Below are 13,839 nucleotides of genomic sequence, written 5' to 3'. Positions count from 1 at the left end.
TCTAAAAGCGAGGAATCTGCAGTTAGAAGTATCTATTTCAAAACAAGTCCCCTAACTTTGATAATGCTCTTTCTTGTGGATACTCTAACCTCAGGTTCCTCACTGCCCTACCACTACGCGTTCTGTGGAATGGGCTCTTTGCCATCTCTTAAGGGCCAAAATTAGAGCTCTGCACACTTGTACCTCCAATTGTTTTGTGCTTAAAGTCCAAGAGCGCAGAAAAATGAAAACAAGAAAATGACATGGGCGCACAGGTGTGGCGCGTATACACGGCACTGCTCCATCACATCCGGGTGGAACACCGCTAATGCTGAGCCGCACTGCTATGAACATTGTCCGTATCCAGTCTGGTGCCTTAGGAATATTCTAAAGGTGAGGAATCTGTGGTTAAATAGAGTAGCCCCCCTTTTTTTAGGACAGTGGGTTCAAACTGACTTAACCCTTATGTGTCCGATTCTTTCACTTTGCTTTTAATTGAGTTTGAATCACCCCTCTATTAAAAGTGTTGGCAGGGGGAATGGTCTATACTCATTTTAACTTGCACCTTTGTCATACTTTTGCACTGACTAAAAACTGGAACCCGATGAAGACAAACGGCTACCGACCATGTGTGGGTGCCTGAGGGCTCCTTTTATCCTCACTAGGAATTCACTACCTTTATTCCAAATTGACACAGTCTTTGTTTGCTTAGTGCACTTACGGGTGGTGGTGGTAGTGATAGGCTGTCTTACCTCTTCTTATCCTCTATTTTTATTTTTATTTTTATTTTTTGTAGTTTGAGATACTCTTTAGTTGTTTCTGATAGAGTAGCCACCAGAGCGAGCTTTACTAAAGGTGAGTAACATGTTCAGTTAGCTTTTGGCTGTTTGATTTTATGGCTAGATCCAAATTCCAGGCACACCCTCTTTAGCATAAGCTTTGGCTAAGTGGTTTGTAGGGTTTTTTCTTTGGGTCAGGGCTGCACAATGTGGTGGCGCTGTTGTGTTTTTATGGTCCTTGGTCATTCTTTTCTGCTGCAGGGTGAGTGCAGAGCTTTTTCTCCTTTTGTACGTTCCACACTTTTGATCTTGTTGGATTGGACTGGAGACAACAATCTAACGATGCGGAGATGAAAACAATACGGGTCCCTTTGCCTTGATGAGCATCAGTACCTGCATTCATCTGTCAGATGAGTATTTAGGGCAATCCCTAGATCAAGGACAGACAGCAAAAAAAATACAGAAACACCTTAATCTGTCAATATATTGTAGAGCAGAATGTACTGTGAGGAATAGAAACATGAGTGTATAGACTAGGAATGTGTGAGGAAATGTTTACTTTTTTGCCATCTCTAATCCGGGCACAACCCCTCATTGACTTACCACAATCTCACCAACATTCGATGATTGGGGTATTTGCCTTTTTTCCCACAAACCGAGTTGGTTCTCACCAGAGATTATTTCAAAAGTAATTGATGGAAGAGCCCTGAAGAATTGGTCAGATCTTTGCCTCATTTGGAAGTGATTACTTCGTCCCTGCTACAAATAAACCATCATTTTTCACGTGTGACTTACTTCTCAGTTGTCGGCTATTTCAATCCTGGTAGTCTCAGTGCCGGCTCTTCAGTCCTCTGTCGTCTTAGTTATACATAAGCCGCACAGAGTGTTGTGATGGATGAATCCTCAAGTGAATCTCAGCCACTTGTAATTACTCGGACCACATCCCAATCCATCGTTCTTTTGCACGCCATGTCACCTCAGTTTGGACCCAGCTATATGCAAATCAGTCTTGACTCTGCTCCAATCGGAACAGTCCAGCTCGAACTTCCGAGCCAGGTCCTCCCTAAACCAGAACTCAAGAAAACCAAAACCGGCTTCTCCTTAGTTATGGAATTATCAGCCGGGTACAGCTTGGTTCCAGTGACCCAGTGTGCACGGGATCCACGTCTGGGCATACCCGTCCCACTTAGGGCAACACATAAATCATACAAAGAAGAGATGGATGGAATGCTTGAATGAATCTCAGCCACTGACCCCGAGTGATTACCAGTGGCTGAGATTAATCCAAGCATTCCATCCATTGCGGTTTTGTACACTGATGCTCAAACTGTGCTCTGCGGAGTACGGGGCGCTCACAGTCCCGGCGCTCGATAGAGAGCGAAGCTGCGGGAAGAGACACCCCGTGGAAGTCAGCCTGTTTAATCCTGTGACTTCTGTTCTCCCAGACCTGTGTGTGTCTTTTTAATCCATTCCCAGAAGTCCTCAGACCAGCGGTCTTGAAACTGGAGGGCGAACCCCCTAGGGGGGCTTCTATTGATCCCAGGGGGGATGAAGGGGCGGGGGGCAAAAAAACCATTATGCTGATCAGGGCCGGACTGGCCATAGCGGGCACCGGGCAATCCCCCTGTGGGCCGCACGGGAGGGGGCCGGTTTTGGGCCCCTGGGGGCCGTTTTTGTTACAGGGGCGTTTTTGCAGCTTAGCTGCAAAATCGGCCCTGTTCCAAAATCGGCCGAAAACTGGCACCGGCAAAGAGCTCGGCGGCACCTCCAAACCCCCTGAGTGAGGAGGGGGCCGGCCGAGCACTTTGCCAGGGCCGGTTGTGGTTTCCAGTCCGGCCCTGATGCTGATAACAGTGCTTTGTTTACAGTGGGATAAAATGAGCAGCAGTAATCCGCTCTGTAATGGGCCATCACTAACATCTTTTGTCATTTATGTCCTGGCTGGGAGAAGGTGTCAAAAGGGAAGGGACTCAAAATATTCTTCAAAACCCCACCCCCATTTCTAATAATCACTCTGTGTATACCTGTACACGTTAGCACGGCCTGCCTGACCAGAGTAGCATGTTTGCTAACCATGTATTTGACAACAGATTTAAAAAGGTAACAGAACCTAACTGCAATGTTTAAATAAGTCTAGACGTGCTTAAACATTGCCAGTTTAATAGAATAATTGTGAAAATCTTTGAGGCTGGGGCCTGCTTCTTATATATATATTTTTTTTATGGAGTGCGTCGCATTAAACTGTTTGAAGGCTGCGGCCTCAGACGGCGAGAGGTGCGAGCGTCGCGTCTCGCATTAGGGCTCTTCGCTGACGAGTGTCGTCCTGAGTGTCCCCAGCCGATGAAAGGAAGCCTGTGAGAGGTGCCTAGGATCACACAGCTAGTTTGCAAGCATCAGCGATGAGTTTCCAAAAGGAGCCTGCCCGACGTTCCTAAAATAGTTTTAAATGAGTGATTATGCGCAAACTTCGTAACCTAACCCGTCTCAAGCAGCTGCTAGACCTCGGCTAGGTTTCCCCTTGCTCAGTAGAAAGCGGTGTGTGCTCTCCTGGGAGCTGCAGTGGCTGGCACCTTACCACCGTGCCCTGTTGTCACCACAGCCCTGGCATTTTAAACTGACGGAAAAACAAACTGCCACGCGAAGGGCACGCTTCTAGCCCCTCCCTTGAGAAATCAAGATGGCCGCCTCGCTGGGGGCGGCAGACATGCCTTCCTTGCGACACCCATACACCCATTGTGGGCCGAACCGGGTGAGAAGGCGACCTATGGAAGGGGGAATCTGTCATCCGCATCTGCAAATCCATGTTCCTAATTAGGTTTAGGGCTCCCTGTTTTCCGTTTTTACCGATTTTTACAGATACAAACAGACAGAAAACCATTTATTGGCTTGTCTGTATTTTATGCAAATGGGAATTGGGTTGCATTTTGACTGAGTCTAAATGCTCTCTGCAACGACTGCATGGCCAATAGCTGTGTGGATTGATTGGCAAGGGGGTTAAACAAGAAAGGAGTTTTAGTAAAGAGGCTTAAGAAGCAGTAGATATGCACAAGGTTGATACTGAAATTAGCATATTTTCACAGAAGCCCATTGATTTAACTTCTGCTGGTGTTTATATCACTGAAACCCGTACAAGCATTCGTCATTTATTGATTAAATGTGAAAATATACCCGTTTCAGCTTCATTTTTATTCACAAAACCCCCCAAAATATGGCTAAATGAAGATAAAACTAGCAAAAATTTGGATCAATACAGACTGAAATGTCAAAAAAATGAAATAAAACATGTAGCCCTAATTATGTTCGAAATAGGTTCTCCTCAACATTCCTTCAGCTGGGGTTTTTGAAAACACTGCTGGATGAGTGTGAAGTAGCTCCACCCCTCGCCCTGCTTCCATTTTATGGTTGTTCCAGTGCTGTTGCTGTGATGTATGTCTGTGCCATGTGATGCAGAAGAGCTCTCCACCCCTGTCTAGACTAAAGGGCAGTGATGGCTGGTGACATTTGAAAGTGGTGGGGCGTAATTACTGTACTGTGGCGAGCGTAGCGAGCAAGCCCGATCCACCTACAAGGTAGTGTGCCATTTTGTTATGGGTCTGTTGTACCTATAACTCTAGAAAAAGGAGAAAAGACCATAATGACAGTATACACATGTATTAAATGTAAATCTAATTGTGAACATCTACTGCCATATTGATGCAGATTGTGCTCCTTGAGAATCTGGATGAATTGAAAACCACCCACTTGGGTAGGTGATAAAGTAAATCAAAGGTGGCTGAGAGCATGTGGTTTTGTTTATACGAAGATATAAGCCTAAAGTTATTTCCGAGGTAAATGAATTTGTTGATAAAATGTCATGATGTTGCTAATCCATGGGTGCTCCATGGTAGGAAGATTTCATTTCTCTTGCGCTATAATTGTGCGCTCAATTGTAGGTACTTTTGTAGGTTGGGAGTGCACTGATGTGTAAAGCCTATGGTGTGGGTTTGAGAATGATTTACGTGCATAATAAATCTGGAGGCTTATTCCGGCTGTCCGGTATGTTTTTAAAATGAAGGTTATGCCTTCTGCGTGTTGAAAGGCTAGAGAACTGGTAATCTTTACGCGTTTAGAAAACTGAGGCATATTCAGGCTGTCTGTAATGTATTCAAAGAGAAAGTCAGGCCGTCTACGTATTGAAAGGCTAATTGTGTGAGGGTTAAAGGCCTGCTGATGGTAGCGTACAGATTGAGGAGTGTAGATATGTGTCAAGATTCAATACGTAGTTTAGGGGACTTTGCAAAATTACACGCTTGGTAAATCTAAAGGAACAGCCTAGTAAGGCTGTCCGTGACGTGTTCAAAATATGAAAATCATGCTGTTCGCGGTGTGGGGGGGATGTTGCACGGGGGGGAGAATTATAAAACCAAACTTACCTCAATCACCGCTGGTACGGGTCCGCGCCACCTAGTCTGCTCCCCTTAGCACCGCCGCCTTCATGTCACGAATGGTGGCACTGGACTGGCAGCCCCTCTCAGCCAATCCTGACGCTGCTGCAGCGTCAAGATTGGCTTGAGGCACAGGTTACTCTTCGCCCGCAGCATGCAAATTTAGGAGTCCGAAGGGCTCCTAATGGGCATGCACAAAAAAGTGCAAACACAAGTGCGCATGAGTGGGCACGGGTAAAAAATTCACCCTTCGTCCCCACTCATGCGCACTTGTGTTGCTGCCTGTTGCCCTGTGACAATCATGTCAATCAACATGACGCCAGACCGTCCACCCCCTTCAGACTCTGAAGGGGGTGGGCGGTCTGACATCATGTTGATTGACATGATTGTCAGTTCCCCCACCTTGGCTCGCATCTTTGAACTTAAGTAACCTCAGTTTACTTTTGTTCAGATAAACGCCGAAGGAGCTGCGGGCGTGGCGGCTACGCCCCCACGCCCCAATGGACGCACCGCACCTGCTAAAGGGGTATTGCCACTGGTCCCGGATAATTCCCACGTGTAGACATGATGTGCACCCTTATCGTAAGGTCAAGCGCAGCGCGTGCACACCCGGACCTGTCCTCTTACCTCTCATTCCCAAGTGCAGGGTTGGATTGGGATTGAAAATCAGCCCACATTTGCATAATCACTCCTCAAATGACTGCTTCGGCGTAATCTTATAAGCGGGCGGGGGAGACGGGGGATAAAAAAAATGTACACGTTCGTTTACACTGCTGAAATACACCTGGAAACAAGTGAGGCCACCTCTACTCAGGCCCCCTGCACCCGCTCAGTAGGTGCACACATTAATAGGCCTGCCTGCGAGACAAATGGAGTGACACCTCTGCCTATTGCTAAACGGGAGGTAACAAGCGCCCATCTGCCTAAAGAAAGGCCACTCGGGCACCCACTGGGCCGCTGGCTGTATTCGGACAATAGAGACACCGACCGAATCTGCCCCCAGACTGCTAAAAAAAGCAGCCCACAGCAGGGACTCGGACACCGGCCCCTCGGGCATTGCCCGAATGCCCGCGTTACCAATCCGACGCTGCCCAAGTGTCCTTCTATTCCCAGCCTCTTGGCTCTGCATATGGAAGGGCAATGTTTGGGGGCCCAGCCCACACTACTGGCTTAAGAAGCCCAATGTGTCATAGACTTTGCTTAAAAAATTCAGTCACTTTCCGCAATCACCACCAAAGGCGGCTTTCCCCAAACCTGCGCTCACCCACTGCCCCAAACCCCTCTTGGTGCACGCGTTCTGCCCCATGGAGCCCTCCAGTGTGCCACCCCCTGATCCTTTATGCACCTCTGGTTTAAAGTTATGGCCTTGGACCCATTCGTGCAAGTTATTAACCTCAAGGCATGTGAGGGAGCTTATCCTGAACTCAACTACATTTGAACTTGTCTTTGTTGTATCTTGACCAGGGCAACTGCAGTGGCTTAATAGTATTTAGAACCAGTTATTTAACCGACTTAGCTAAGTTATAGTTAGTACCTGCAATTAGTTTAACTCCAATTTGGGGATTAGGAAAGTAAATGGATGCGATTGTCTAAAACTTGTGATTGGTTCTGCTCCTAGGTGAATCCTGGCGCCAAGACCATCGAAGAGCGGCGGTCGAGCTTGGACGCAGAGATCGACTCGCTGACCAGTATCCTGGCTGACCTGGAAAGCAGCTCTCCGTACAAGCCCCGGAACCCGCAGGTGCGAGTAAACTTTAGTAGGTCGAAAGATTGTGTCTGAGATTGTCTTTCACGTCAGTTTTCCAAGCAGCAGAATGTTTCAATGTGACAGTGAAGTTGACCTCTAGGTGCATCCCTGACCCCTCTTTTACCCTTTCAGCTACTGTATCGCTTAAGCATCTTTTGTGCCTTTTTCGGTCATGTTTTGACAGATCACTGTGCCCGGCTCTTGGTCCATGCTAGAAACCTTCTTTACTAGAGGGAAACAACCTTTACCATGCAGTCACAACCACACAGTGCCTTTACAACCGGGCACTACAACAAAGACGTTGGTCCCTTGCGTTCCTTTTGCTCGCAAGTTGTTACAACAACTCATGTTGGACTGGGGTTGGATTTTAAGTCCAACACCTTCCCTACTTAAACACAGACTGGAGTTGAAGTTGTAAGTTATACTATTCCAAGTCCAGCGCTTCACTAAGGCAAGTTGCTGTAATTACTTGTGTGCTAAAGGAAGGCAGGTTAACGATGCGTTTGTTGTATTGCTTGTGTTGTAAAGTCATGCATGGATCTGTCATACAATCTTTACTAGTTATTGTCCATACCTGTCAGGTATGCAAGCTTCCAGGTAAAATGTCTGTACAGTCCTTTGCCCTTCACTGGAGAAATCTGTTGTTGGAATTGGAGAAACACACCTCAAACAATTAACAAACCATTGCCAACGAGGAGCCTGATATGTGCCTCTCAAACACAAACCATGCCCAGTGAAGTCTACTACTGTGACTTATCTGAAAGAAAGTTGCGCTGAAAGATAAACCTCTACTTCGTCACTTAAAAATAATAAACCTGAAGTGTTTTGTTGCAAAGATGTGGACGCCCTGGACTACCCTAAACCCAGATTTGATGACCTAGTATTGGCCACGAAGCCAGAAGGTCCATGTTTGGCGCACCCTTTCCTTGTAAACACTGGATGTACTAGCGGAGATGTCCTTCCGCCACCACAGTGCTTTGCCTGTTCATGTTTCAGGTGTGGCAGTGGGGTGCACTGTCGTGGTTTGGTGGAGAGTGGTTTGGGCTTTGTAACAGTGGTTCTCTTTCTTAAGTTGGCCATCGTCTCGCTGACCTCGACTCTTCAGCAGCAGCTTAAGAAATGCTCTGCTTGGGATGTGAACACAAATTATTTGTTAATGGGCTTTTGCCTCCTCTTTGGAGGTCAAGAGAACACCAAACCTCTGTAATTTTGCCATATTTTGGGGGCAGTAAAATGTAGTGTATTTTTTTGGGAGAGCTATAAATGTCCCCACAGGTTCAGTGGTTTTTCTCGAGACTTTTTTTGTCTAAAGGAGTTTCTCGCAGTTCTAGTCATCTTGCTTCCACGGTATTCTTTGCTGCATCTTCAGCCGATAAAGTCTATTTCAAGTTGGCTTCTCAACCCCTTGGACATTTACAAAGTCATTTGAACACACAGAGTGCAGACCACTGGCTGTGTACGGACCCCCTCTGGGGTATAGTGGCCAATGCTGAAAGATGTCCATAGCAACAGCGAGAAAGGCACCTCATAACCTGTTGGCTTGGTTCATGAGGTGACATATTAGGGTATTGTTCGTTGTTTGGAGCAGGATTGGGTTTGACTATCGATTAAATCCTTTTTTTTTTTTAACCCTACGATTGCTAATTAAAGATTCAAAATGAATTGCTGCTATATTTCGCAAGTGCAGGAGCCGGTTTCCCTCCTTTCTACTAACAACTTTGGAAAAGCTGCTTAGTATTTCATATTCTGTATTGTTTTTGAAACACATTCTCTGAGAAACAAAGCAGCTTTTCATGTAGCGTTGATCACTGAGCTGCACATTGCTGCTTCGTTGAGCTTCCTCTGAGGGCTACGCTTCTGTGGGGGTTCCTAGGTGAAGGCGCTACCCATGGATCTTGACATGGAAGAAAGTAGGAGGAGTAGGTTGGGAAACTGATAGATTTTGGAAAAGTCAGAAGTTGGATCCTCGGTATATCAGCCGGATCCCCTGAGATCCATCCTCCGAATATAAGCAAAGGGTGCAGAACCGAGAACGTGGAGGCTGTTATCCTCCCAGATTCTATCCGGACCACTCTTTGAATTCCTCAAGTACTCGGACATCAGATATATCAGTTCCCATTCCTCATAAGGTTCCTTTCATTTTGAATAATGCATATTGACGCCTTCCGTGCCTTCCTCTTCTCTTAGGGCTCAGCCTCCTCTTCGGTCTGTGTCGATCTGATTAACTTGATGGCATTCAAGCCGGGATCACTCGATCAAGAAACACATGGAACAACATTTCAGAGGCGCTTCTTCAGCTACTGAGATCACCCTTTACCAGAACTGTTAGTCTTCTGCAAAAGATGCCAGAGTAGGAACCTACGTATAGCCGCATCCCGTTCCCCGCCTCCGTGCAGCTCTCTAATAGGGCACGGAAGGCGGTGGGCCTGGTGGTGAGATACTGGGGTTCATGGGTACGGAAGGTGAGAGAGTAAGAGACTCTGATGATGGAACACCCCAGGCCCTGTCAAGGCAACTAAAGGTGGTGATTAGGATTTATAAAGCGTGCAGCTGTGTACCCTAAAAAGGCTGCCCTTACACTGATTGAAAAGTGGAATTATGCTCTATTACACAGATACATTTTCAACAATTTCCTGAATTTCCAGGGATTGTTTCCAGCCCTGAGAGGAATGCGGCTCCTGGTCCATAGCTTCGATGCCAGTACCATAAAAGCTCTTCCACCCTTCATCTTGAATTTAAAACTGGGAGTAGTGAGGAGAAGGCTTCTCCCAATCTCTGTGGCCTCCTTGGGAGTTATCGCTGTAATTTCTCTGAGATGGTAACTGGGCCCGTCTGATGGAAAGCTCGATGCCGCGGGCTATTTCCAAGAGTATTCTCTGGCTTATTGGTGGCCAGAATTTTTCCATGAATGCAGTGGACACAGAATCTTATTTCCTGCACCAGTTACAAGCTCAGCTCACCAATTTTGCACTGGGAGTCTCACCTGTTGGTTAGCAGAAGTCCCAGATATAAGGAATGAACAGAAGTCCAAGCCCAATAAAATCAATTTATGGACTACCACACGGTGGGTCTGCTTAAGTACTAATGAAATGACTTCCCGTAGTAATTATGTAGACCGCAAGACGCTGGTACCAGAGATATGTTTATTCATGCTCAAATCAGAGTCAATAGTCTCTCCCAATTGTTTGCAGTGGGAACTGGTACAGGTGCAGCACCCAGATCTGTGGGCCACCAATAAGGTGCTTTTATGGTATAAAAGTTACCAAAACACAGGGGTTCAGTTTAATCACCTTTCAGTTTAAGTGCGTTTACGCTCATCCAATTCTTAAACTAAGCTCTAGCATGCAGTTGTGAAACTTTCTGGCCGAAGTAAGTTCCTCTGCTGTTGATACTACTCTCTATCCATGTGACATTAACAACAGCTCAAACTACTGTATTAATGTTGCCAATGGCGAAATAAAGAGATTGAATGATGTAGAACTGAAAATAGGGCCCTAGGCTGTGGCAGTCTGCATGTTGGAACTTTCTGTCTGAAAGAGTAGGAGGCTATAATAAGCATCTGGGTAGGATTCATGGAAATAGAACCAATCCAAAGCAGTCATCTAGCTCTCTCAACGGTTATAGTCTCATTATCAGCATTGGGTGGGAGGTGGTCAATGACAGCATTAATATCCAATAGGAGCTGTTGTGCGTGGTGGCCCTTTGACCCTCATCCAATAAGATCCCTACATCATCTAGCGCAGTTACAAGGGCAGTCGCAGTGCTATGAAAGTATCTAAACGAACCTGAGATTTATCCGGTAAGTTATCAATTTTGGAGTCAGACAACAGATACTTTTTACACATTTCCCTGTCGGGGTTTTTAGATGCTAACATTTTATCTGCAAAGTGATTTTTCTTAGGAGATTTACACAGACATTTATACCTTTTAATATCTCAGATTTGTGTTTGCTTTGATCATTCTTTGATTCAGTCAATCTCTAATTCCTCTCGAATTTTTTTAATCTTTTAGACCTGTCCGGCTCACTAGAACACCAAGGAGCGAATAGAGGTCTCCTCTCAACTATTACCGCTGCACTAGTGTCAAGTGCCTCTGTGACCAATTTGTTGAAATCAGCCACCTTTGAGGAAACCTCTCTATGTGGACTATTAACCAGGGAAGGATTCGTTGAAGTGCTTCCTTCAAATTAAAGTTTGTTATTTTAAGCCATGTTCTACTTTTTGTTAATCTAACTCTTTGACGTGAGGGCGTAAGCTTAGATGAGAACGGGTCAAATGGGATTCCACAGTGGTCAGACCAAACTATTTTCACAGGTTGGCTGGCTGGCATACTTGGCTTCACTAATAGTAAAAATTTGGTCAATTATATGTCCTTTTTCATGGTGGACATGGTCATCAGTTGCTCCAAATTTAAGGCAGAAACGGAATTTTTCAGCTCTAAGCTTCCCTACGCGCTTAATCACCTCATTTTATATTAAAATCTTGAAGTACACAAAGATTATACAATTTCATTAAAACAATTTAGTCTGCTAATTCAGATCTAAAATCAGTACACTGTCCTGGAGGGCGATAAAGTGGTAAAAGAGGGCCATGTCAAATTTTGCTCACGCGTTATCGTAAACGAGAGTTTCTGCTCGTATTGGCTGTCACTGCTGCATGTTTCTCTGGAACAGTTTCTCTGAAGCCCCTACCCAAACCTCTGTCTATTTTCCTTATTATATTGTGTTCGGCCGGACCAGACGCATCTGTTAACCATGCTTCTGTTGAACATAATAAATCTAGGTTTTCAGTGTTTAAAAGTAAATCTATTTCTTCTTCCTGTTTATCTAGGAGCCACACTTCAGGATCCTACCCTTCAGAGTCTTTGCAGGTTTGCTATGACTCTTAGAGTGCTGGTGTCATCTATTATTGGTTCAATTATTCAGACGACCCCTTGAGGTTGCACTCACCCTCCCATTCTTTAATTTCAGCAATTCATTGCGGGAGTAATGAACGCGGGCAAAAAATGAGCAACGTGTCCGCCGGGGCCTTTGTATATTGCTGTGACATCGGTTTATAAACCTAATGGAAAACTCCTGGCAATGCAGCAATTTCAAGTGCACTGTACAAACACACAGAGTATGAACAGGATACTGACACTACAGCTCAGAGGTTATTGTGCCTACAACCGCCTCACTCATGAGGAACTAGACTGGTCCTGCTGCTACTCGAGCACCCGTAGAGCCTCAGGTGATTGCTGAAATCTGGCTGGTACTGGGCACTGTTCCATAATGGAGACCCGAAAGGAGCGCATGAACCCCGCAAAGGCGAGGTTGGGTGGCGGCTCGCAGGTGAAGCAATCTGAGATGCTGAAGGCCCCATAAACTGTTGTACTCAAGTCAAGTGCTGTTTCATCATTGTGCAAGTGGCACCTCCTCAGAGAGCTTTCCTCACTCCATACCAATGGGAGGAAAACAAACCGATTTAGTGCATTCTGCAAGCTTGTCCCAGTCCATGAGGCAGCTGTGGTCATAAAGTCTGAGTTTTGTGGTCTCTCCAGTGTCTACAAGCCAAAGTCATTGACTGTTCCTGCTGGCCGTCCCGCCCCTCATCACTCAGTTTATCAGGGTCTCCGTCACATCCAGAGATGGCTTTCATACCCCACTGGTGACCCACAGTCATGGGCTCATTCTCGAACGATGCTCAAGGTTGTAAGAGGCCCACTAACCTGCTGTGAATAGGTGGTTACTCCGGCAGGTACTAAGTTCCAGGTAGTTGCTAAATGCACCTTAAACATGAGAAGCATCTAGGCTGCTCTCCTGGAAGCACAGGGACGTCCACCTTGTGCCGGTTATTATTTCATCATTTTGTTGCCCGTCCATGATAGGAGTGCCTGAGAGATGGCCTTGCACACCTGCATCCTGCCTGCTTTGCCCCAACGGATGGATGTCTATCCTGACCCATTGGTCTGAACTACTATTGCATGCCCATAGTGGATTGGTTAAAATTCTGAGGATCTGTCTGATTTGTAGTGTCACTGGTCCTTGCATGTTTTATTTGTCAATCTCTGGAACCATAAGTTTTCTTCTGCCCATTGGTTCCGTGCCCAGGAAGCCACAGGCTTTGAGGATTTTTGGGTACAGTTCATTCCATCGTTCAGTATATGTCGCTTAAAAGGATTGAATTCTGTGCCCAAGGTCAGACACACCCATGTATCTCTGTATTCTAGGTGAGTTCTTGCCAGCTGAGACTGACCAAGAGTTGTTTACAGTGGTGAGCAGATGCCATCAGGATTAATCTTTCTTTGGATGGAGGACTTGGCAGTAAAGGGCAGAAGGTCTTTAGAGCTTTTCATTCGCAGGTTCCCATTCCCATGAATTTTGATTCTCAGTCAATATGGGACGCAGAAGGGTTCTTGAAGTACTGCGGTAGTGCAAGGGCTGCATGGTTTTACACAGAATTATGAATTTGCCACTTTTTACACACAATTCATCTATCGCATTATTTGCAGAATTCACAAAAAATGTGATTCTAGCTCAAACGACTCAAAAGTTACTAAATCGGAAATGCCAAATGCCATGTGTGGTACCTCGCGGTGGCAGACATCTTGCAAAGGTAACGCGGACATCGTGCAGTTGATGGATGCAGCATCCAGGAGCTAAACTGATCCTATTGAGGCACAACTTTACCCAGTAAGCAAGAATAGTTAAAAGGACAAAATAAGGAAATACTACCGCTAGTGATGGAACTGCGTGGTTATGATGGAAAATGTGCCTTGTCTGCTTGCATAATTTTATCAACAGGCTGCTCAGTTTGGTCGTCTTGTGCTTCATAATTCCAGTGGCCGCCCTCTTGCGAGTGGTCAGTTGGTATTTACCTTAAAGTTGCCTCACGGCTGTTACTGAGCACAGTCCTGAGGTGCTGGTGTGGTG

At 45.9% G+C, this 13,839-nt stretch overlaps 1 protein-coding gene across 1 annotated transcript in view; it reads left to right on the top strand.

The window, feature by feature from the left end:
- Nucleotides 1-13,839, top strand: part of LPP (LIM domain containing preferred translocation partner in lipoma) — a 656,183-nt gene that overhangs the window by 393,391 nt on the left and 248,953 nt on the right. The window contains exon 6 of the mRNA XM_078668172.1: nucleotides 6,801-6,923. Within this exon, the coding sequence (XP_078524298.1) occupies nucleotides 6,801-6,923 (123 nt within the window). The remainder of the gene's footprint in view (nucleotides 1-6,800; nucleotides 6,924-13,839) is intronic.

Source organism: Lissotriton helveticus, chromosome 11 (assembly GCF_964261635.1).
Source record: "Lissotriton helveticus chromosome 11, aLisHel1.1, whole genome shotgun sequence".
Lineage (NCBI taxonomy): Eukaryota > Metazoa > Chordata > Amphibia > Caudata > Salamandridae > Lissotriton > Lissotriton helveticus.
Note: the sequence above shows the minus strand (reverse complement) of the source record. Positions and strands in the feature narration are given on the sequence as shown.